The 25,257-nt window shown below is 40.3% G+C and overlaps 1 protein-coding gene across 6 annotated transcripts in view; it reads left to right on the top strand.

Moving 5' to 3' along the window:
* KCNC1 (potassium voltage-gated channel subfamily C member 1) overlaps positions 1-25,257 on the top strand; it is a 162,613-nt gene that overhangs the window by 114,612 nt on the left and 22,744 nt on the right. For 5 of the 6 annotated variants that reach the window (XM_048486555.1, XM_048486551.1, XM_048486553.1 and 2 more), the window contains exon 2: positions 24,225-25,158. In XM_048486555.1, the coding sequence (XP_048342512.1) occupies positions 24,225-25,158 (934 nt within the window). The remainder of the gene's footprint in view (positions 1-24,224; positions 25,159-25,257) is intronic. The other variant, XM_048486554.1, reaches the window with a different exon arrangement.

Raw genomic sequence — 25,257 nt, 5'->3', positions numbered from 1 at the left:
CCACAAATTATATCTAGTCTTGGGCACCTGTAAATTAATTCAAGGGAAGAAAGTGAGGAAGCTTATATTCTGAAGGCCTTGCTTAATATTAGAATGAGAATCTTTTTTAAAAGTCTGATGCAGTTTTCAGAGCTGAACTCCATTTTCAAAATTGCCACCCTTTTTATTTTTGCAGTGTAACCTCAGAGCAGAGGCAGAGCTTCCACAGGGACATCTGGGGACAAATGCCCCTGGTGGCCACCATTTAGTCATGTGGGGGGAATCGCCCCCCACACTTCTAGCCTGGGCGTGACATGCACACGTAGGCAGGCCTCGGCCAACCTGGTGGGCATGTTCCATGCTACTGCCCGAGGGTCGAGAAAGAGGGGGCACAATGTGCGCAGGAATTGCTGAAGTGGAGGCTGAGCATGAGCGGGAAGGAAGCAGCGCAGGCCAGTTGCACATGGAGCCTGGACGCGCCAGGCACTGCTGGCCAGGCGCTGCTGAGTGAGAAGAATGGACTGCAAATATGCACAGAGAAATACTGTCTGCTTTGAGCTGACTGATCAGGGTGAGATTCTAGGAGCACCCACATATCCTTGAGCTAAATAAGCCTATGTATACTGCTGTTTTATTAGAACGGAGATCTACAAGTTTTGTTTTATTCAACCAGTGTTGTAACTAATATAGAAAATGTCATTTGCTTGTTATGGCTTAGATCCGATGTTCTGTAAGCAGAGTTCTGCTTGAGCAAGTGGACTTTCTCATCATCCTTTCACATAGCAGGTTCCCATATGTCCTTGAAACAGATGATAAATTACAAGATCATCCAAGGCTCATGGTGGTTCCACAACCATAGCTACAAGCCAAAGGATTATGCCTCTAGCCATTCCCAGACTATAAATTACCTGCAGAAAGGGAAGGCAAATGTCCAGCCCAGCTTATATTCAATTACTTAGAGCATTAGATAGTCTCAGTTCCTTCTCGCACTTGTGAAATCTAGCTATGCCTAAGCTTCACATTATAGCTTAGTTATGTTGAAATGTCTTCTGTTAGCCAGTCTTATTGAGATTCACATTGTCATCTCTACAAATTAAAAACATTTTACCTACGAACAAATTTTGTTGCCTTACAGAAAACACTCTTGATCTGATTGTCTAATATGCCTGTAATGATTTACTGGTTTCAGGACATATGCTATGAATTGGATTGCAGTTACAGTGCATTAAAAGGTTGGAAGTGTTATAACACTTTAAAGTGTTATAACAGTTGTTAAACATTCTGAAAGCATTTTGAAAATGTTGTCAAAATTATTTCTGCTATGTGGCATGGATCATTGCTGTGTTCAGATGTGTGAGTTGGGGCATGTTCTAAAATGTGATGGTGACTTTGAGATGACCTGGTGCAAAAATTGTATGGGCATGGTGGGGCACTCATACGGAGAGGGGGGGACCTCAGATTTTGCCCTGGGCTCCATTTTTCCTAGCTATGCCTCTGCCTCAGAGTCATAAAACAGCTTAGTAACTGATGTTGCTTGCTAGCTTGGAAGGGTGTAACTTTGCTTGGATGACATTACAAATTGTTCAGTGATACATTTGTTTTATAAAACTGACACTTCTTGGAAAGATGATTTCAGTGTATAATGTAGCTGGAAATAAGCCTAATAGTAGTGCTTGGTGGTGCTGGTTTTGAGGAACTTTCATTCTGGCAAGGAGAACACTGAACACTTGAGCAGGGGAGGCCATGAGCTCTCTGCAGGGCACGTGGAACTAATGCCAGACTATATTTAGCTGTTCATTTTTCCAGATGTGAGCTTGAGATACAAAGGCTAAAAGCTAAAGTTGCAGGCTTGCAGCACATACGCTCAAACACACAAGTACACACAAAACAGACTGTTAGGTTACACCAAGAATGCTTACACTGAGATTTGGTGAGATACTTTTTACAATTTGTTCTTTGAAAGAACTCGGATAAAGACCACTTTATGAACTTACAAAAGTAATGCTGTAGAAGAAGACGAATAATTGAGAAAACATTTCCTTTCCATCATATTGGAAGAGATGGTTCATTTTTACCTAGGTTGCTAAATCATGATTGAAGTGCCAAAGGGGACCAGTAATGGGATTCAAATAATTTAACAACTGGTTGTTTACAAGCACCATTTTAACAACCTGTTTTGCCGAAGTGGTGCAAACCTGCTGAATCCCACCACTAGAGGGGACCCAAAGTAGCTGAAAACCCAGGGACCCATCCATGGGTTAATACAGCCTGCTTCCTCCAAGAAGCCCTCTATAACCATAAAAAGTCAGTACTGAGGACTAAAGACAAACTGCCTTGTGATATGAGGAGCGGGAGGGGAGGGGAGCTGCCTTTGCCTGCAGTAGAGGAAGATCCAACTTCACCTTGTGTCATATCCTCTCCTCTGCAGCCTGTTGTACTGCAAAGCATTTTGTACACAAAGGTACCCCAACCCTCAGCACCAGCATTTGGGAATTTCAGGTTTTCTGAGAGAACTACAAGTGGGGGGGATGTGAAAAATGTGGTTCTACAAACTGATTGTGTTTGCAATTCATAGGATCCAATATTTTGTTTTTCCACATATTATATATTATCCAAGTTACTGTACTATTAATTGGCATATATGTTACAAGGGTTCTCTGGGTTTTGTATTCTTAATCTCTGATTCTGAAATTATGCAGCTGAAACTTCCTTCAGTTTGCACATGAAAAAGTACATTTTTTTGTATAAGGTCACCTGGAGGAAAATTCCATATTTGCTACTGGGATAGGATGTCAGATCAATAAACATTTTGGGGCCAACAGATATTTGAGGGGCAGCCAAATGCAGTAAAAAAATGGATTATTAAACTCAACAAATTTGTAAAAGACCTGAAATGGACATATAGATTAGGAAAAGCTTTGAAACTACAGAACGCAGACAGTACAAAGAAACAAGAAATTAAAATTGCAAGCAAATCAGACATACATCCCCATGGCAACAACAAGGGATGAGAGGGGAATATTCTACTCTTAGTTGCTGAAAATGGCAGGAGCAGAGAACAGAAGCAGGGAGAAAAGCAGAGATTTCTATGGATGGGCAAACCATCACACCCACTAACTTTCCTTTTACAATTTTGCATTTTCATAAAATTGGGAATTTTACGTGGACATAAAATGAATTTGAATCAGAACTTCCCTTTTAAAGGCATGTTCTCATTATACCTCTACACACTGCAGACCTAAACTGCCTTTGAGGACCCATGTGAGCATGCCTAAACTAGTAGCCCCAATGCTCTTTTGACCCTGACTTAGATGATCTCTCATCACTTCAGATGCTGCGTCAGTCCAGTATTTCTATACAACAATTTTTAATGAACCTCCCACAGAGATTATTAGCACATTAGCATTGCTTGCTCTTACTTGCAACAATGCTATTTTAAAGAATAAACACTACTACAATATACTGTTATGGGCACCCTGTTGGCTCCATTTTATGGTAATGTATTATAGGCAAACTTAAATAAGTAGTTCTTAAAGACTACACCTGCTAGCCACTTATTAGGCTGTGAAATACTGATTTTGTCTTTGTTACCTGGACCTTAGGGAAAGAAAGTCAGGAAAAATTAAAAAGCTATTTCAGTTCTAATCATTCCATGTTAAAATACACATGCAAAAGTATAACTGAAAATGCATATATCCCTTTCTTGAATATTCTCCTCACCATCCAACAAAACACCATCCTCTTGATTTATTATCAAAAAGTGTTGTCCATAGCTTAGTAATTCATTATTTGAAACAATTAAAATTACTTCAAGAGTATTTTCTCTGCACAGAATGTTCTTTTCCTGTCATCATTGTAACATCCAGCATACACTTACTCTATACAGCAGTTCTTTTGGCCACAAGGATGAACATTCTAACTGTATTTTATTTATTTCATTTATGTTCCACTTTTTTCCTTAACTAGCGGGCCCGGCCACGCATTGCTGTGGCTGGGTCTGGTGAAGTGGAAAAGAAAGAAAAGGGGAAGCGAACGGTTCGAACATATGTCATTGCACAATGATTGCAAGGGAGGGGAGGGGAGGGGCAAGGGGCCCCTCGCTCCCCTTCCTCTCTCCCGTTCCCTTGCATGGCAACCTGGCCGGTCCCTCCCTAACGTTCCCCTTCCTCTGCTAGGGTGGGTGGGCCATGTGCAGGTGGCTGGTCCTGTCCCTTTCACTCCCTTCCCTTGCAGGAGAATTATCTATTCTAGCATAAAACACGCTGGGAGGCATGAGCTACATTGTGTTCAAATTTCAGAGCATTTGGTCCAGCAAACCCCTGGACCCTCCCTCACCTTCCCCTTCCTCCGTTAGCGTGGATGGGCCATGTGCAGATTGCCCACCCCCTCCCTTTCACTCCATAAGGCAGTGGTTTTCAAGGAAGGCATGGTTGGTTCCCTTGTATCAGAGGGTGTTGCTTTGACGGCCAGCAGATGGCGCCGTTTGCGGAACAGAACTGTGGTTCCAACTGTCACAGTGTGGCATGTACACAATAACTGGCACAGTTGTGACATGTACACAACAGGAGGTGTGGAAACAGTATGGAAACCTGGCTGCACGCAAATGCGACGTTGTGTGAAAATTCAAAGCAATCGGTCCAGTAGTTTGGGAGATTACCTGTCAGCAGAAAAACACATTGATAGATTTTTATATATATATAATAAATGCTACTACTTCCCTTCTTTATCAGCTTTCATTCACAGGTGTCTAGGCTTGCCTCCATCTCAAAGGCAGGCCTACCCATAAACACCCCTCTACAGATTATCCTGTGACATTCAGAAGGAATCACTACAAATGAGCAAGAAATGAGCTCAGAAGTGTGTACTTAGAGCTAATAGTTTTTTATTGTTCTTGTTGTCTATTAAGACTTTGATACATAAGGAAAGTATATGACCAATTCTTTATGCGAGGTTCTTTCAACTGAATGTTTTATGTGCTGTGAAATAAATAATAGGAGTGATTGTTGTGGGTTTTCCTGGCTTTTCTGGACACAGTGTATAACCTCTGTGAAATACCTCTGAAGATGTCATCCACAGATGCAGGCGAAATGTTAGGAACAAGATCTACCAAACCACGGCCACACATCCCAGAAAACCCACAACAACCAGTTGAATCTGGCCATGAAAGCCTTCAACAATACAAATAATAGGAGGCTTGAATCTAAAGTTCTTCAATTGAGAACTTATCCAGTTATCTCTTATGTAGCCTACAGGGAATCATTTGGATTACAGCAATATGCATAAAATGAATATTGAAATTACCAGAACAAATCAATAGTCTGCTTAGTATTCTTTTGTCCAGTTCAAAATAATAAAGAAAAAGAATATACAATGTCACAAATTAAGGAACCATTCTTTTGGAATCTTCCATATCCACGATGTACTAAATTATAGTCTCCCACTTCCAGATGCCAGTGGTCCGAGTCTTCTCAACACAGGTATGCCCTGGCATTTTAAAAAAAAAAACCACAGACACAATTTTATGTCAGAAAACACCCAGTCCAATTGTTTTCCATATCTGAAGCAAATGAAAAGTACCAAAAAGGAGGTGACAGCCTTTCCATTAATTCCACAAGGGTTAGGTTCTCTTTCAGATAGTAAACTGGAGCGACTGATAAATAAGCTTAAAATATTTTCTAAGTAGTATGCAGGTTTGAGTGCACTCAATAGTTTTGTACTTTTCTCATAAACCTATGCACTATGGAATCCCTTTGTATCTTCCAAGAAGATATGAAGGAAGCCATTTGTATCGCAAAGAATTCTAGGAAATATTAAAGAGAACATGTTTGGTTCACAGCGTGTCATCTAGTGCTGTTGAACTTTGTCATTTCTTCACAAAATCAGCTGCTCAGATGAATATTTTAGAAGGCAGTTAATTGTGCGAAAGTTATCTTTTATGGACATTTGTCCTGTACTGTTAATTTTAGTGCCAAAATCACAGTACAAGGGACTGAAGGATTCTCCAGAACATACTCTGAATGTTACAGGGATAGAGGGTGACTATTGTCTGTTGTCTAAAATGAGCCCCCTGGAGATGGACTCCAAAACTGTGTAGTTATTAATAATAATAGTAATGGTAGTAATGGCAGAAGCCATGTTAAAAGTAGAACTGATAGTGTTATGATATAGTTGGTGTTCAGAAGTTTCCTAGATGTACAGAGACCATTATGGGTTATGTAGTACAAAAGACAAAGGACTATTGGTTGCAAAGTCTGGTTTTTAAAAAATTTATTCTCAGTATTGTATAGCTACTGAAAGATGGATCCATTTGATGGTAGCAGTTGACAACTTTTTAGATAGGACGCTGGCTACATGTGGTGTCACCAAAAATGCTTTTGCCCATATTAGATTCTAGGCATCTAATGCTGTATTTAAATTATTCATATATCTTGCCCATATTTGGATGAAGACTTCAAGCCAATGCATTCACTTGGTGAGAATTACTGATGTATACATGCAGCATGAATATAGTTGGATGCACATCACACCAGCTGTATAGAACTACTACATGGGTAAAGGCTTTTTGATGCATTGCATAGGGCCAGCCTAGATAAATTGGCCTGTTTGGGCTGTTAATACTTTAACAGCTATTTACCATAAAAGAATAATAGCTATATCTAGCTAAGCTATTTCAGAAACAGGTGATTCATTTACATGCATAATAAAGTTAGTTTCTCGCTCTTCATGGCATTGGCTTATATTCCACCCTGCAAACATATTAAAAGCTTTTGCTGATGTGACAGGCTGTTTCATTTATTTTGTCACAGAGCCTCAGCAGTATCACCTGAATAGCAACAAGGACTTGGCACACAAGCCAAACATCATGACTCATGCACTAAATCGAAAATGTCAATCGTACTTATTATCTAATTTTAGCACAAACCTTGCTGCATATATAAAATGTCCTTTTCAGAGTAATTTCCAACTGTCTTACACACTAGTTATTCTCTTTTTTAAACAACAGATTGTGTTATATTACAGCACTGTTTAGATAACTGTCACCCTAGTTCTTCGTAGTTTCACAGCTTCATGAGTGTTCCTCATTTTAAAAAAAAAACCTGGTCAATGCTTGATCTCTAAGCCAGGTGATTTTGTTCCTGGCTCCCCATTTCTTGCAGTTCCTGAACTGGACAGTTACTTGTAAATGTGAGTTACTGTATTATTACATTCCCAAGAACTGTTCAAAAGTATGTCCCTTTTAATTACATCAAAAGATTAGCAGAAGAATAATTTTTCTTTGACCACTTCTTGAGAATTTAACAAATTATTTCTATGAAAAATGTAAACATGATCTCCACTTGGATCTCCTGCAAGTTCATTCACATATAGTTTCTCATCTGACTGCTCTTTCCCAAGGGCATTACCAGATAGTTTTTGGGTTGCAATAGAGTCAGCTTTCCAACATTATATAATCATTACATCTATTAGCTTCTATGGGAGGACATAAATGTTCCCATCTCCTCCAGAACAAGCTTTATCTATCTGTAAACTTATTACTTTTTTATACCTCCCAGCTGGGTAACATAAATGTGAACATTGCTGTGACTGAAATAACTGTGTTCATTGAAGTGAACATTTCTATTGATTGCCTTAATGTCAGTTCATGGAATCAGCAATCAGAAACAAAAGAGTAAAGTGCTGATCACTACATACTTGTAATCTGTTTGTATATTCAGCCTCTGTTTTTTAGATCAAGACTACATGTTTCGGTATAACTCAACATTCAGGAGTAAAACAGGAATGCTTGCTTCCTTTAAAAAAATATAATCAGGGTGTAATTCGCAAAACAGTTTGAATATCCTGTATTAATTTTGCTGTGTTTATGAAACTGAAGAAACTGAAGTTAGCTTTAATAAATCTTTACTGTATGTGCCTTTCCATCAGTACTGATCTGTGGTCAGCAATTAGTTTAGCCTTGAGAACAACAATGCAGAGAGGGAAGCCAATCAACATGCCAACTGTCCTGGGTGAAGGGCAGGGGAGGAGATGCAGGAAACAGCATTTTAAGCATGTGTATGTTTCTGCCGCTGTCCACTCTCTTCTGAGGTGAAAATGGGAAATGGGACTCATTTGACACATGGGCTTTCAGCTGCCTACTGTTACTGACTTCTTTAGAATATTTATGCAAATACAGTCAGAAATTTTGTTCATGTGCTTACATTTATTGTAGTTATTTAAATGCAGGGCTGTTTTTCCCACAGATAGGCCATTAAAAAAGAGGTGTTCATCTTATATTCATGTGCTAGTTACAGATAGGTCCAGTAATAAAAACAACTTTGTGGGTATAAATTTGGGGAGGAGGTCATCTTACATTCAGGATCATCTTCCTTTGAGTAAATAATGGTGGAATCTGTGTAGTAGTGCTTACATATATTTTAGCATAAGTTGTTTGTATTGAACTTGCTTGTAAATGCATTGTTACTGATTTTATCCTTATGCAAGTTTTGCTGTATCTTCAGTCCCTAACCCCAATTTTTCCTGTTTTTCTTGTGCACCCTCTTGTTTTTCCACAGTTTCAAACAAAACTGTGGCAGCTATTTTGGATTACATAGGTAACTATACAGTTGCCAAGTCAGCCCAAAGTGGCTGCCCAAATCTCATGAGATAATCTCACTAGGCTCTAATAGTTAAAACTTTTTAAATTTTATTTAATCCCTTCCTTTAATCGTTTTTAGTTTAAGATTTGTCTGGATGTCCCCCTAATTTGTATTTACCTTCCTGTCCCTGGCCTTATTGTATGAAATTTTAAATCCATGCTCTCAAGGCAAATTCGGCATTACATATCTAGCTTTTGGCAACTGCCTTGTGAATGTCTTAATATCAGACTGTGGTATAGAAATGTATTATATAAATATTGCTGCTTGGTAACAGGTATGTCTTTTATACTAACCACTGGATTTATGAGTTATATTATTGTGAAGCAGGCATGAATTACTACTGCCAAAAATATAGCAGATGTACAGTAAATGCCCAAGCAGTAGTTATTGCCATTCATGGTAAATGGGTACCAGTTCTTTTCAACATAGGCAGATGCCCATAGTAAGGCAGTACTGGTATAAAGTGATTGCTTTGCATTACATGCTGGCCAATGACATCCTGAAAGCTGGCAACACTGATTGTGCTGTTTCTTAATAAAGGTCACTTTGATTTAATTAATCCAAGCAAAGGATCACAGATGCAGCATGGGGACAGCCAGTATAATGAAAAGGCAAACAACCAATGCAAATCAGGGAGAGTGGACAAGCCACCAATCCCAAAAAGAAAAGAGGGAGGCCAATGCCATGCACAGGCTGCCCTAAATAGCCCAGAAGGCTCCCTACCCCTCACCCTCTGCCCACCCAGCCCCAGCCTGTCATGACAGGTTGAGGGAGCTCCAGCCTGCCCTCCCTGTCCTATGCAAGAGTACCATGCAGTGGCCAGTTATGTTTTCCCCCCTGCCAGTTATGTTTTCCCTTCCCGCCTGAATAAAAAATGCTGGTGTGGGTAAGTCCTGGCCATGCTATCAGGGTGAAGTATTTTCAGTTGTAGCAGGAGAGAGAAGACAAGAAAGTTGTGCTCCCTTGATGGAAATCCTTCCTTATTTCCCAGGGCACCAATTGTGGTCTTCTGGTAGTCATCAATTGGCTGTCCTACCACTTAGAGTGGCCCTTACAGCATCAGCCAGAGTCCCGGCCTTTTCCACTGAAGCTCCAGGGGAAGGGGGAGCCCCCTTCCTCCTTGGAGATCTCCAGGAGGTGCTGCAAGGCCTGCCTGTTTGCCTGGGCTTTCAGAGGGGAGATTTGAAAGGTGGTCATCTTTTAAGAGAGGAATGCAGGGAGGGATTTAAGGGTTATTATTTTATTATAGTTTTAACTGAAAATGAAAGGTGAAGTATTAATGTTTTAATAAATAAAATGAAAAATCCACCTCTGGAAATTACCAGGTCATGCAAACCTATGTCCCAACATGGTTAGATGAAGGTATAAATTAACTACTATCTCGAAAAAGCATCATCTGATGCTGCAGGGTATTTTTAATTAATTTTTATTAGTATTTAAACAGCTTTACATCATGAAAAATATACAAAAATATTCATAACAGTACAAAGTATATTTTCCATAAGGACTCCCAGTTTCATCTATAGCAAGTAATAACAGTAAAAAATAATTTTTCTACCACTTGCTCTTTAACCACCTAGATAAAATTGGCTCTTTAGCGCTATTACTAATTGAAGTGACACTTTCTCTATTAAATCTTATTTTAACCTTCAAAACCACTAATCATCAATTTATTTTTTCTCTTTTATCCAAATACTCTATCAAGGGTTTCCAATTGTCTATTTGAGGCGGTAGTTTTATAAAGCTTGTAAAAGCTTTCCTTTAAAAAAGGAGCACAAGATTTTGGAAATATCTGTACTGGATATTATCGACTTTAATAAAGCAATATTTCTACAAAAATGAATGCTCTGAGATATTTCAAATCTGATCTCAAATCCATTCAAACCTAATCCTTCAGGTAGCTGAAGAAATGTGCATGCACAGAAAAGTTTATACCAATAATTAAACTTTGTAGGTCTTAAAGGTGCCACTGGACTCAAATATTTTTCTTCTGCTTCAGAACAACATGGCTACCCACCGGATACTTTCTGATTCTCATTGCTTATCCCAGTTGCATTATGTTTAACTCTTTCATGAAATATTATTTAGATATTTTCTGTTAATTTCCTCATTGTAACCTTTAAAGAAGGAAACAACCTATACTACAGACGAAACAAAGCAGTGCCTCTTACAACCGAATTTTGGGCGTTTCTGCTCGGCACAATCAAACCAGGTTACAATTGGTATCTTGCAATCTGGGTCTATTTTATCCCAGTTTCTCCCTTTGCATGGCTTCCCATTTCTGTGAAGGAACTGAGTGAAGACTGGGAGGAAATACTCCGATTTCTTTTGCACAAGCCCAGCTTTTTTTGCTTTTCTAATGTAGATGCAGCATGTTTGCTCGAACATCCCCGGTGTGCTGCATTCTGATTGAATCTTCCCCCACTTCCCAAAGGCAATACTTCTGATTGACGGATCTACAGCAACTGCAGGAAAACTAAGCAGAACACACACACGCCTTTTCTCTAGCTTTGGAAAGCATGTTGTCCTATGCAAAGTAAAAAATTTTGATCAATACTAAGCAGAGCACTATGTCCCATCCACATTTAAAGGTATGCAGGAAACCACAGCATGAGACACTCACCCCACCCCCACCTTGATATACCAAATAACATTTGACTGGTCTTTGGGGCTGCCACGAAATGAGACCATCCTGCCAGGCAGGCGCTTTCCCACACCTCCCATTCTAGGATCCTGTTGGGAATGTGAGTCAGGAGCTGCAGAACTGGGCTGGCTGCAGTTTGGCTAGTGAGCGGCGCTTGTGAAAATGAGCTGGGGTGAGCATGATGTAAGGCAGGCGTCAGTGCCATGCCAGCACAGGGGCAAATATAGCATCACCAGGGAGTGGCCTAGTACCACAACAGATAGTTCAATGAAGGAATATTTTGACCTTCTGGTAACATGGCATCTATGAAGAGGGCTGCTCACATTTTTCTAATCTTGGCATTTTTGCTTTTTATGGTAGGTGTCCTGCACTCACAACGGATTTAATTTTTCACATGGGTGATATGTCAGTAGGCTGTAGGCAGAGCCTTGCCAGAGTCCTTGTCAGAGTCCAACCCATGAGTGTTCATATGCCCGTGCTAATCAGCATCATATCCGTTTTGTCCTTGATTTACTCTGTGAACTACTGGAGAAAAGGCTGCAAAACTTGTCAGTGTGTGACCCAACTATGCTCTCAATTTAACTGCAGAAGTTCTACAATGTCCACTGCAATCAAAAAGCCCAACTCTTGTTATTTTGGCCCTTTGTCAATCAGTCTAAACAGAATTTTGTCTCTGGGCACATAATTTTTACAATTTCCAAACTCACGATGTTTGGCTTTCTGCCTTGACTCTGTGACATTCTTGTCACTTTGAGGTTTGGCTGAGAATGATGGGGGCTTGAAATGGCACCTCTCAGAGATGAAATGTTCTTTTTAGAAATGCCCTTTTAAGCTTTTATCATCGAGCATCACATTTGCCTGTTTACATCTCAAGAGCCTTGTTCGTGATTCAGGGCCAATTCACATAATACAAAGTCCACGTGGTAGACACATGGACTGTCAAGAGATGTGTGCTTGGATTTCCCTGCTGGGCAGTTAGTTGCTATGAATACAGAGGTCTGATTCAGGACAACAGCATGTGGCAGGAAGGTGTTTTTGTTGGAATTTTTGGTTGAATATGGATCAACCCAGTCCTGTGTGTGAGTGTAGTACAGAAGCTCTTCCAAACAAGTACACGCAAAAAGGAGAACTTACATTTATTTCAAGTAACTTTGGATCACATGCATTGTTCCAGGTGAAAAGTAGATAGATAGAAACTTTAGTCTAAAGAGATAGCTTTCCCGACTACAAGTGAGCATTCTAACACACCATTACGTATGTGCAAGTGAGAACTGCTTCTGTGGGAAAGCCCCAGCAGGAGCAAGTAGCCATTACACGTGCTTGGTACAAAGAAGAAGAATAAAAAAATGGCTGCCAGGTGAAGAAGGATGAAGTTGGTGGGTGGAGCCTTAGACATGGAGAGCAAACAACAGAACAGTTTAAAGATACAGAGCACCCGCCCGCCCCTTTGTCCAGGCTTGCAGAAGTCGCTTATTCCAACAGTTTTGACTCCAAAAAATAGACCCAGAAGCTGCTATTTGTCCCAAAGAATAAACTAATAACTACATGACAATTTTTGCAGTGGGGCAAATAGTAGCTCTTCAGGCCATTGGGAAAACACCTCAGGGGGAGTCTTCTCACCATGCATGGTTGTCTTAATACATGGGCATGTTGGGCAGTTCACTGGGATCCCCACAAGCAAAGGGCGCCCATGCTAATCTATGTATGTTGTGACTTGCTGTCAATAAATAAATAAATACTATACTGTGCTAAACAGTAAATGTTTGTTATTGGAAAATGCATATTTAGCATGTGTTTTACTAAAGATAAGGAACAATATTAATGTTAATTTTCATGATAACATGTGGTCATTGGCATTTACTTCTGATTTACTATCATGGTCACCTCTGCAACCACACCTGCATGTATGTGTACATATCATTAAACACTGATTTTGTTGGAAATACCAGTAAATATATGTTTAATTTTATCAACCATTTACATTTTTATGCCTGTGAGTGGTTGTGTAGGTAGGGACCCCAGTACACTGCTTTGCCCAGGGACCTATAATGCTGTTAAGACAGCCCTGTCACCCTATCGTGCTCCCAATTTGAATTGGGTCCTGCTTGCTTGAGAACTGAGTTTCTGGTATGGAATTCCAAGCACATATTTTCTTCAAAGTCCGAGGCCGCTTTCCAAGCGACGGTATCATGTAGGCCTGGAGACGGTAAAAACACCGTCTCCAGGCCGCCATTCGCACGGGGGGCGCAGCTGCAACGCCGCCGCGCCGCCCTCGCGCCGCCCGGCCGGCCTGAAGCCGGCGTTTCCCCAGAGCGCTTCCCAGCGCTTTTTTTGGGGAAACGCCGGCATGAAGCCGCTGCCGAGCGAACAGCAGCGGCTTCATGCCACCTCCCCACTCGGCACTATTTCCATCTTTCCATGTGCCATGCTGGTTCGTCGCCGGTGTTTGGGGACACGTTTCTGCCCTGCGCCGCTCGAGCAGGCGCGCAGGGCCAGGGGGGCATGTCCCCAGGCCTCGGCGACGCGCCGGAGGCCCAGGGACAAGCTGGGTCATGCAAGCACCGGCGCTCCGCGGCGCCGGCTGCCCACCTCTTCCCGGGACCGTCCGTGCGGACGGTCCCAGCGTTTTTTGGGTCGGGCGCTGGTGAAGCCGGGACTCCAGCCGTTTCCGCTGCCATGCGGAAACGGCCCGAGTGATGGCCACCTGGTTGCCATGTGGATTAATTGATATGTAAGTCTCCTCTCAGTCAGGACAAAATAGGGACCTATAAATATTATGTTAATGTGTTAAAATGTTATTTTGTTTGCCTGGGGAGGAGATAGAATCTGTATTTAAATTAATGATTGTAATGCATATCAATAACATTAAAACAGAAAAAGTCCAGCATGAAAAGATAAAACTAATTGAGGCAACAGCAGGGCAACGTTTTAGACAGCCTCCTGTAGCCAGTGGGCTACCTTAAAATGCTATGACCTTTGTGGGAATCCAAGGATATGATTAACAGAGAATGAGGCATAATAATAGGTGGCTCTTCCAGTCAGAAGATGATACAAAAAGAGTCAATGACATATTCACTCATAGGAAAACATGAGCCTCAGTTACTGCTGCTTATGAAATAACACGTTTGAACTACCATATATGCATTACAATTTTCTACCAACTGTAACTGGATATTATGCATACTTATCAGTTTTCCTTTCAACATATCACATTTTGAATTATTTATCCAGGAATGTAAAATTATGTTTTTAAAACACTTCCTCACTGCTTCCTGCTTGCTCGCTGCAGTTGCTGAAAATCTGATACTATTTTTTTAAAAAAGGTGGTAGCATCACTATCAGCAGCACCAGGGCCCGTGCACGAAGCATCAAGGCATATAAAAACTCAGCATTTCTTAATGCTTTGTTTAAGAGGTCCTTTAATTATAAACAGGATTGCTGCTGTCAAAGGAGTTACAACCAGATTATATTCTTTGATGAAATATTAACCAGTAGTGCAAAGGAATTAAAATAGTGACCCAAAATGGAAAACAAAATAAAAATTAGCCCCTAGTCTTTTAACAAATCTGTTGCATACAAATTGGCCAGATAATCTATCAAGAGTCACTTCCCAAACGTATTTGATTTACTATTGTCAAATGTGTTGAACATACCTCACCTAAAGCATAGTTTCTCTCATTTGTGGCCATCACATGTATTTCAACACATGTGAATGGGCTGTTGAGATTTAACGCCAGAGATCTCATGTCACCTCAGACCCACAATTGAGAACACACACTTTTCACACATTCCACTGTGACTCATCAAGAGGAGTAAAATCAAGTTATATACATAAATGTATGAATAAGCCAAACAGAAGTGCATTATTGTCACATGTAATTATGAGAATGAAGACAGCAGGGTGAAGAAAAGAGAACAGTGAGAACAATTCACTCAATCCAATCAGACTTGTCTGGCCCAATTCATGTTGATAATGGAAGGAAAGAAGAACTCAATAGCGGTCGAGTCAGCACAGAAAATGTAAAATGGGTTGCAGTTGTGATAAAGGAACCTGCTTTCCTGTTTTCCCATTCACATGTGTGCCATGCAGGCAGCAATTGGAGCCACACAGAAATAATCTGGGTTGTTTTCACACCTTTACATGGAGACGTTTCTCTTTTTTAAAAAAATTCCTGCAACACATGTGTAGCCCATAGTCATGTAAATCATCCCATGATACGACCAGCTGCACCTGTGCAGCTATACAGATGTAACATGCCCAAAAAATTAAATAAAGAAAAGGGGGCCTCCCTGCAACAGCCAAGCAATGGCAGGAGGATTCTCCCTGACCACGGTGCGGTGAAGAAAGGGAAATAAAGTTCCTCCTGCCTGGCCATGTGTACAGCAGTTGTGCCAACCTGGGATTTTTCAAAATGTAGTTTTGCCATTTTCAAAAACTAGGTTAGAGGAAATAAAACTGGGCAGACTCATTTTTGGGGCGGGATCTGTGTAAAGTCCCCCCCCCCAAAAAAAACCAGGTTACATAGCATCCTGTACCCTGTGAGGAATCAGCCAGTGTCTCAGACACCACAGAGCCTTTCTACTGCTACTAATTTTTATTGTAGTAAGTTTTAGTAATCACCTGGCAAGGTCATTATTTTTATTGTAGTAAGTTTTAGTAATCACCTGGCAAGGTCGTTATTAAAGCAATGCCAGTTTTTAGCAAGAAGGACAAATGCTGCTACAGTGGTTCTGAAAACCCTGTAAAAAAAAGTTCCTTCTTCATTACTCAGTATACAAAATCGTGCTGTCTAATGACTTTCACTGTACAGGGAGATCACACTAAAGAATGTCCTGAAGTACACCCTCCAGATACAGCAGCTGGCATTCATTTGCTTTGACAAAGAATATACTTGTGATATGTGAAAGTGGGGCTTCCAAAATCTTTCAAAAATGTGTACAATACAAAAGGAAAGCTATCTGTGACTTTCCTTTAGCATTTTAAGCTTTGGTTTCTACTTTTTATGGCATATTTTGCATTTCAGTATGAAGGGATTATTTTCCAGGATGTGTATTTCAGAGGTACAAATTGCCTTCAGACCTTAAATATGCAGCCATATATATTGGTAAAAACCGGAATTATCAGAAACACACACTTTACAACTCACAAACAGAACTAGAAACCAATGAGAGAAGGATTTAAGGCATCTATTCACCAGTTAAGAGTATAAAGATTTATCCAGAAGAATCTGTATTCTCAAAGTGCATCACAATTGCCTTTCCCCCCCAATACCTAAGCTTTCCACAAGTATCTTACAGCAAAAGGAATAGATAAAGGGGAGGGGCAGTGTAATTTGCTACACAAATATTAAAAGCAGAGAAAATTGACCTGGTGTAATGTAGAAGCTGTATTTAAACAGCCCTAAATGTACAAGGCAGCTTCTGCCTCCTATTCCTTCCCCTCTCCTGTTTGCAGCTTGGTAATAATATTTTTGATGTATTTTCAGGAGTGCATGATTACACTCTGGTTCAGCTCACATCCTAGGACTTTCTGCAATGAACCTAGGATCTTCTACATGCAAAATAGATTCTCTGCCCCTGAGCTACAACCCCTTCCTTGAATACTAATTCCTGATTCCAAATACTATGGTGCAATGGAGTAATCAACTATGTCAAAGGCCACCAACAAAACCAATAAGATCAGCAAACCATTGTTTATTGCATTTCAGATACGATAATCCATCTGATAAAACTAAAATAGCACTGGCATTTTGTACCATGGCATCACATGGCTGCTTCATCTTCATTTTGTTATCATTATCAATCAATATATGTAAGAGTTGTGGATTTTTATATAAAGAGTTGGAAGCCATGAACAGCCAAGACAGATCTTTTGGCAAACCTAAAAAAAATGCCCCAAGTTTGCAACAACAAAAATCCTAAAATAAACAAGTACATCAGAGGGTTAACCTCTCTACCACAAATAATAAAAACAGTATCTGCAGCTTTAATAAATGAATGCACTAAGTGGTCATTTCCTAGGAGTCCTATTTCCTACCCAGTGAAATCATGCTGTGTATCTGTGTTTTTGGTTCTTTTTTAATGACAGCCAACCCAAAGATCCTCATAGCAGCCAGGAGATAGATGGCAACTTGATGGACAATGTAAGGATTCCAGTCAGATAAAAGGTATAAGACCAGCCACTTATTTGGGTATCCTTGATGTTTATGTAGGAGCGGACTAATTATGGAATTCTTCACCTGAGTGTAAAAGATATAGTATTATCAGGACATGAGATAAATTTCAGGAACCTCAGCCCCACAAGGACAATATCTCTCCTGATAAGTTTTCAAAAATCTGCCATAATGGATTGCTGAATGTAGAATGTTGAACCTGGCAAGCATAAAGATTCTGTGGACTTGAGGAGATTTAAGATATAATATAACAATATTAGAACTATTATTAACATCCTTGAGATACTGAAATCTAAAAAGGATATCCCAATTGTGTTGATTTCCCTTGATGCGGAGAAAGCATTCAACAGAGTCAGTTGGGACTTTATGTTGCAGAATATTCAAGAAATTGGACTAAATGGCAAATTCCATACCACAATACGGAGCATTTACACTCACCAGACAGCTAACCTTAAAATAAATGGATCCTTGTCTCAAAGATTTGAAATCCAAAAGGGCATTAGACAGGGATGCCTCTTATCACCATCCCTTTTTGTTCTGACAATTGAGACATTGCTAAAAAAAAACATAAGGGAGGACAGGGACATTACCAACCTAGAACTCGACAATCAACATCTGAAACTTAAACCCTATGCGGACAACATCATCATATTTCTAAAGAAACCTATCGACAACATCAATCTATAAACAAATCTATAAACAAATCCAGGGACCTGGCCAGTTTTGTAATAAACAAGAGGAAAACTAAAATCCTCACTAGCAACATTCCACATATTGACAGAATTAAATTGGAGACATTCTCTGAATGCAAAGTTGACAATTCCATAAAATATCAAGGGATGAATCTCAATGATAACAATGATCATCCGTTTCATAATAACTTCGAAATTCTATGGAGAGATTTAACGAAGAAGTTAGAAAACTGGAAGCAACTAAACATATCAATATTGGGACAAATAGCTGTAATAAAAATGTCAGTTCTACCAAAACTTATGTATTTCTTTAATAAACTCCCGATTGATATTGACAAAAAATCCTTCATGAAGTGGAAAAAAATGATTTCAAGGTTCATCTGAAATGGCAAAAAACCAAGAATAAAACACATTGCACTGATAGAAAGAATAAAGGTGGATTGGCGTGTCCGGACTTAAGGCTGTATTACGAAGCTTGCTGTCTCCTGTGGGCTAAAGACTGGGTGATGTTACAAAATCGGAATCTACTGGACACTGAGGGTCATGATCTACATGAGAATTGGCATCATTTCCTCTGGAAAATTAACCCCACTAGGACTAAAACTTTTTCTAGCCATCCTCTCAGAAAAGGACTGATAAAAATTTGGAACAAATATAGAAACATTATCTACAATAACAGGATTCCTTTGTGGGTTTCCAGACTGCAGTCCTCACGATACACATCTAATCTAAATATACAAACCTGGCAACAATACAAAGATATTCTAGCTAAAACAAATAATACCTACACACTTAAGCCAAGAACAGAAATATTTATAAATGATTCTCCATGTCAATTGGACATTTACTAACATCTAGAAAAATATTTGCAAAAAGACAAAAACTGCTGGACATTTCTAGAAACAGACACAACTTTGGACCTTATATCAGAGGTGGGATCCAACCAGTTCTCACCACTTCTCTAGAAGTGGTTACTAATTTTTTCTGAGTGCCGAGAAGGGGTTACTAAAGCAACTTCCCTGCCCAATTGGGACTGGAGGTGTGTGTGTGCGGCGACGCCACTGTTTGAATCCCACCACCATCGGAACCTGTTATTAAAATTTTTGGATCCCACCACTGCCTTATAAACGAATCACCAAATAAGATAGTTATAAGGAAAATATACAACTTTTAGAATTTAAGACAGAGTCAAATTTAATGAAGAAACCTTAATAAAACCATACAAATTGGGACCTGGAGAAAACTCTTGAGAAACAACATCAAACTGACACTTTCTACTGATATCAAAGAAAATAATGTGAAAATGTTTTACAGGTGGTATCTAACTCCTTCACGATTATCAAAAATGTACCGACAATGTTCACCACTTTGTTCGAAGTGTGCAGAAAGAGATGGTACCTTCTTCCACTGTTGGTGGACTTGTACTAAAATTACACAATTTTGGGGACACAATACACAACATCATAGAAAGAATAATAAATTACAAGTTTGAGAAACGACTGGACCTATATCTTCTATCAATCTGGAACTCTAATGATACTATACTAAAAAGATACAAGACACTCTTTTATTATTTAATGACAGCAGCAGGAACAGTGATAGCCAGTTATTGGAAAAAGAAAAATTGCCATCATATGATGAATGGCTGTTAAAAGTTCAGGATTACAGAACAGCTGACAAACTGACAACTCTAATACCTAAAAAATGCCTTGATCCTTTTTATAAACTATGGGATCCTTTAATACAATACTTATACAATTCTGACCCTCAAAATAGAACCTTATTACTGTCTACATAATTTAGGATTATTACCAATCTATTTATAATTATTATTTATCTATATATTTATTTATACATATTATCGTGTATTTATACCTATATTTTCACACTGCATTTATGCACTAAAATCTTAAACTATTATCCCTGATGTAACTATTACTTGCAAATGTAAAGTACATTGTTTATAATTGATGTGGCAGATCCTATTCTGTTATTACTGGAACCATTTTAAGCCAGAATGACTGCCAATTTATATGTATTCCAAAATAATAACATAAAAATGATTCATTTAAAAAAAGATGGAATAAATAGGAAGCAGGAGCCCTATTAACTGGCGGTACATTCTATTCGGAAAGAAGCGCAAAACTTGTCTCTTGATATTCAGCAGTCCCTAGCACAGTAATCTAAAGGCCTGTTGTTTCCCTAACATAAGGTGCTCATCAAGCGAAATGCCAGTTGAATTAATTTTCTGATTCGCTTCCCCTTTACCATGTTTGTCCCTGCTCACTTTCTCCAAATGTTTCATGAGGAAGGGGAGGGAGGGGTGGCATGCAATGGAAGGGGAGGGAGGGAAGGGAGGGGTGGCATGCAAGGGAGGGGAGGGAGGGGAGGGAGGGGTGGCATGCAAGGGAAGGGGAGGGAGGGGAGGGGAGGGAGGGGTGGCATGCAAGGGAGGGGCGGGAGGGGGCCTGGCATCTGGACATGGCCCACCCACCCTAGGGGAGGGAGGGGAAGGGGAGGGAGGGGTGGCATGCAAGGGAGGGGAGGGAGGGGTGGCATGCAAGGGAGGGGAGGGGAGGGGAGGGAGGGGTACATGCAAGGGAGGGGAGGGGAGGGGAGGGAGGGGTGGCATGCAAGGGAGGGGGAGGGGAGGGAGGGGTGGCATGCAAGGGAGGGTGTGGTGTTTTCCACACGCCAAAATTACACCGGGGTAGAACTGGGATCATACATACCAGGTCGATTTTATCCCGGTTTCTCCCTTCGCATGGCTGTCCATTTTCATGAAGGCATCAAGTTAAAACTGGGATGAAGTATTTCTTTTGCATGAACCTAGGATTTCTGTATTCACATTGCAAGTGTCCCACATTCTGATTGGCTGTTGTTTTTGAGTGGCAGCTGAAAGCTGAAAGCCTCTCATGCCTGGTGTACCACATTCTGATTGGCTTTTGTTTGTGAGTGGCAGATTCAAGTGTATCTCACAAGACCATGAGCACATTGTAATCTCCTCTTTCTGTGAAACAGCAGCATTTATAGCTGAGTGATCAGCCACCTTAGTTAAGGCCAATATTCAGGGGATTTTGGGAATCAGCATTAATACTGACTGAAATACTGTGTCAGCCACATTTTGTAAACATGTAGGAAGTACAGTAATGAGCATTCTCGGTGTCGAACGTTCTGATTGGCTGTTGTTTTTGAATGGAAGCTGCAAGCACCCATCAGAATGGTCAGTGTCCCGCATTCTGATTGGGTGTTGTTTTTGAGTGGCAGTTTGAATGAACGTCAGGTGGGGAGATCAGGTGGCTGCGTAGGAAAAATAAACCAGATCTGCTCCTGATTGGTTTTTGCATGATAGCAGGCTCTAGCTGGTTCACCCTGGGATTTTTAAAATGAACCTCCAATTTGGTGATTTTTGAAAATCCTGAAATAAGGGAAATATCGCAGGGCAGCCCCAGAGCAGACCCAATTTAGGACCAGGAACCGTGCAAAAATCTTGCGCAAACCAGGATATTTCACTTACCCATCCCAGGATATTTGGACCATGCAGAAAACGCCTATGACCACTTGTTTACGTAAGAGTCTGATAACATGGTATGATCAGATAAAAAATGGAATCACAGCCAATATTTCAAAGTCTGTGTCCAGGCTAGGGTTGCACCTTTTTGGGGCCCCTGCTCCCAGAGCCATTCAGCTGGCCAATGGGAGAACCTGCCAGCAGCAAACTGAGACCTAGGCCTTTGTCAGTGTTGACACATCATCATCGCTTCTAGCTAGGGTTGCCAGCTCCATGTTGGAAGATACCTGGAGATTTTGGGGGTGGAAATTGAGGAGGGTGATGTTTGGTGATGGGAGGGACTTCAGAGAGGTATAATGCCATAGAGTCCACCTTCTAAAGCAGCTCTTTCCTTCAGGTGAAATGGTCTCTGTTGCTTGGAGGTCAGCGGTAGAATGAGATCTCCATCCACCACCTGGATGTTGTGCAAGACTGGCACTTTTAACTATAGATTATTATTCATCAAAGCAATTTTTATTCATATAATGAAATTTACCAGAGTAAGTAACAAACTTTAACACTTCTGCCAGAGTAAATATAAATCTAAATGTGAATCTAAATATGCTGTGTTGAATAATTTCTGTAAAATAATAAGTGTAAAATTGATTTGGTACAGAATATGTTATGTTTGTATTGAAGTACATAAGGTTCCTTGAATCAGCGATTGAGCAAAACAAGGAGAAACTGGCTTCTGCCAGGACAGAAAACTGTCAGAAAGAAATAGAATTTAAAGTGACAATACACAACTTTTTTGGATTCATGTTTACATTTTTGTTTACTCTGACCAAAGTGCCAAAGTGTGTGTGTAAAAGTGGAAAATTTCATTGTATAAAAAGTGCTTTGATGAAAAATAATTGATTGTTACAACATGTGCCAATCTTGCACAACCTCACTAACATAGCAAATACACTTTTGGTTGGACTTCACCAATTTTTTCCTTAGACCACCTAGAAGCTGGCAACCCTACTTCCAGAATATATCAGAAGTGATGTTATCACATCATCAGTAACATGGGACCACACTGGTATTTTGACAAAACTCTATGGTAAAAATGGCTTGTACTATAGAGGTTTTGCCTAAATATTAGAGCATCCCCGCAACATCAGCCATATGATGACATCACTTCTAGTACATGCCAGAAGTGTTGTTGAGACATCGCTGATGACACAGGTGTAGGACATCATTGATGACAGAGGTCCCCCTTCCCCCACCAGTTGCAAGGGAAGACCAGGCAACTCCTTGAATCAGCCATTGAGCAAAACAAGGAGAAACTGACTTGTCAGACAGAAAACTATCAGAAAGAAACAGAATCAGGGTATAGTTTCCAAAAGGGCCAATTCTCTTTCCAAGCATATGGCTGCATATCCAGTGTAGAACAGGACAGCCAGAGTACAGCAGAAAGGTAGGTTAGACCTTCTCTACAGACTGATTAAATGCAGTGACTCAAATGGAAACACTGCACAACACCTGGTTAAAGATTTAGCCTTGAATACATGAATGGCTGTGGGGGGATGTTGAGTTGATCACCATGAATGTAGAAAAATCATACCACAGAAGACACACTGCAGTTGGCCAGTTAAGTGTATATTTTCATTGGATTGACCAGCTATTGTTATATAGAAAGTTTACCAAAGACGTTGCTAGAAAAGATATGTTTCACATTTGTTTCCCTCTGCTCATGGTTCCACATTCTCAGATATCATTTCCAAGGATAAATGCTGGCAGATGACCATGTTATAATACATGTAAATTGGCTTAGTTTATGTTGCTTTTGTTTTTAAAAGGTCATATGGAGAAATTATACATATAATGCAGTAAAATATAAGTAATAAGTTTGTTGCTACTGATTGTACAACTACAGACATTAGTAGAACCGAGTTAATATTTAGAATGCTTCCTGGGCTTTGGGAGAGTGTTATCATCTTCACAAGATTTAATAGCAAAAATAGTATTAAAAGGAATAATTTATTTCTGAATTCATGCTGTCATGTTAAGGAGGATAAAGTTAATAGACCAGGTACTATATTTGGATAATGGACTGTTGCATCCCTTTTAATTATGAAAATTTCACTCCAAAACATTTTTTTTCTTTTCTAACATTGCAAGAAATGCGTGTGAGAGAGAAAGAGCATAAATCAGCTGACAGGCCTGACTGGGGAAGGGAAGATTTGGGGGTGAAATAAAAGCAGGGGAAGAAAGAAAAGGAGGTTGATTGGTTGGTTGGACAAGGGAACAAAGAAACTGACAGAGGGAGAAAGAGAAAGAAGCTGAAATCACAGCTGAAGTTGCAGCAAGAGCACAAGAGTAGTCCTAGCTTGAGGAACAAATCCAAGGAAATGGGCTAGAGATTGCTCGTGGAAGGGGCAAGAGAGATAGTGGAGGAATAGGATCCTAACTTTGCACAGGTGTGTTGCTTTTCTAAATAAATCCTGAGGATCTGTCACAAGAGATTGTTTCTCCTAGTGTTGCTTTCTGTAATGGCCTTTTAATTTTTTTTTCCATAATCAAGCTCTGTGCCCTAACCATTTTTTCTTGTCTTTCTTTCTGCAGTATATTGCATTTGCCTCGCTGTTCTTCATTCTGGTTTCCATCACTACCTTTTGCCTCGAGACTCATGAGAGATTTAATCCCATCGTTAACAAGACAGAGATTGAAACTGTTGGCAATGTCACCCAGGTGCGCTTCTATCTGGAAGCAGAGACTGAGGCTTTTTTGACCTACATTGAAGGAGTCTGTGTCATCTGGTTTACTTTTGAGTTCCTGATGAGGGTTATTTTCTGTCCAAACAAAATGGAATTTATCAAAAATACCTTGAACATCATCGACTTTGTGGCCATTCTGCCTTTCTATCTCGAGGTTGGACTCAGTGGCCTGTCTTCCAAAGCCGCTAAGGATGTCTTGGGCTTCCTGCGTGTCGTCCGGTTTGTTAGAATCCTACGAATTTTCAAGCTGACCCGCCACTTTGTAGGGCTCCGGGTTTTGGGACATACTCTTCGTGCCAGCACAAATGAATTCTTGCTGCTCATCATCTTCTTGGCATTGGGCGTCTTAATCTTTGCCACAATGATTTACTACGCTGAGAGAATAGGTGCTAAACCCAATGATCCTAGTGCCAGTGAACATACACACTTTAAAAATATCCCCATTGGCTTCTGGTGGGCTGTTGTCACCATGACTACCCTGGGCTATGGAGACATGTATCCTCAGACTTGGTCAGGCATGCTGGTGGGAGCCCTCTGTGCTCTTGCAGGTGTACTGACCATTGCCATGCCTGTGCCCGTCATTGTGAACAATTTTGGAATGTATTACTCCTTAGCTATGGCTAAGCAGAAGCTACCAAAGAAAAAAAAGAAACATATCCCTCGGCCGCCCCAGCTGGGATCCCCCAATTATTGTAAATCTGTCATAAACTCGCCACACCACAGTACTCAGAGCGACACTTGCCCACTTGCCCAAGAAGAAATTTTAGAAATTAACAGAGCAGGTAGGAAACCTCTTAGAGGAATGTCCATCTGACCATTACTTTCTGTCCTTTGTAGAGATTGAAAGATTCAGTCAGACTGCTTTCTTAGAGCAATGGGTA

This window comes from Sphaerodactylus townsendi, linkage group LG02, assembly GCF_021028975.2.
Source record: "Sphaerodactylus townsendi isolate TG3544 linkage group LG02, MPM_Stown_v2.3, whole genome shotgun sequence".
NCBI classification, from domain to species: Eukaryota; Metazoa; Chordata; class Lepidosauria; order Squamata; family Sphaerodactylidae; genus Sphaerodactylus; species Sphaerodactylus townsendi.
Note: the sequence above shows the minus strand (reverse complement) of the source record. Positions and strands in the feature narration are given on the sequence as shown.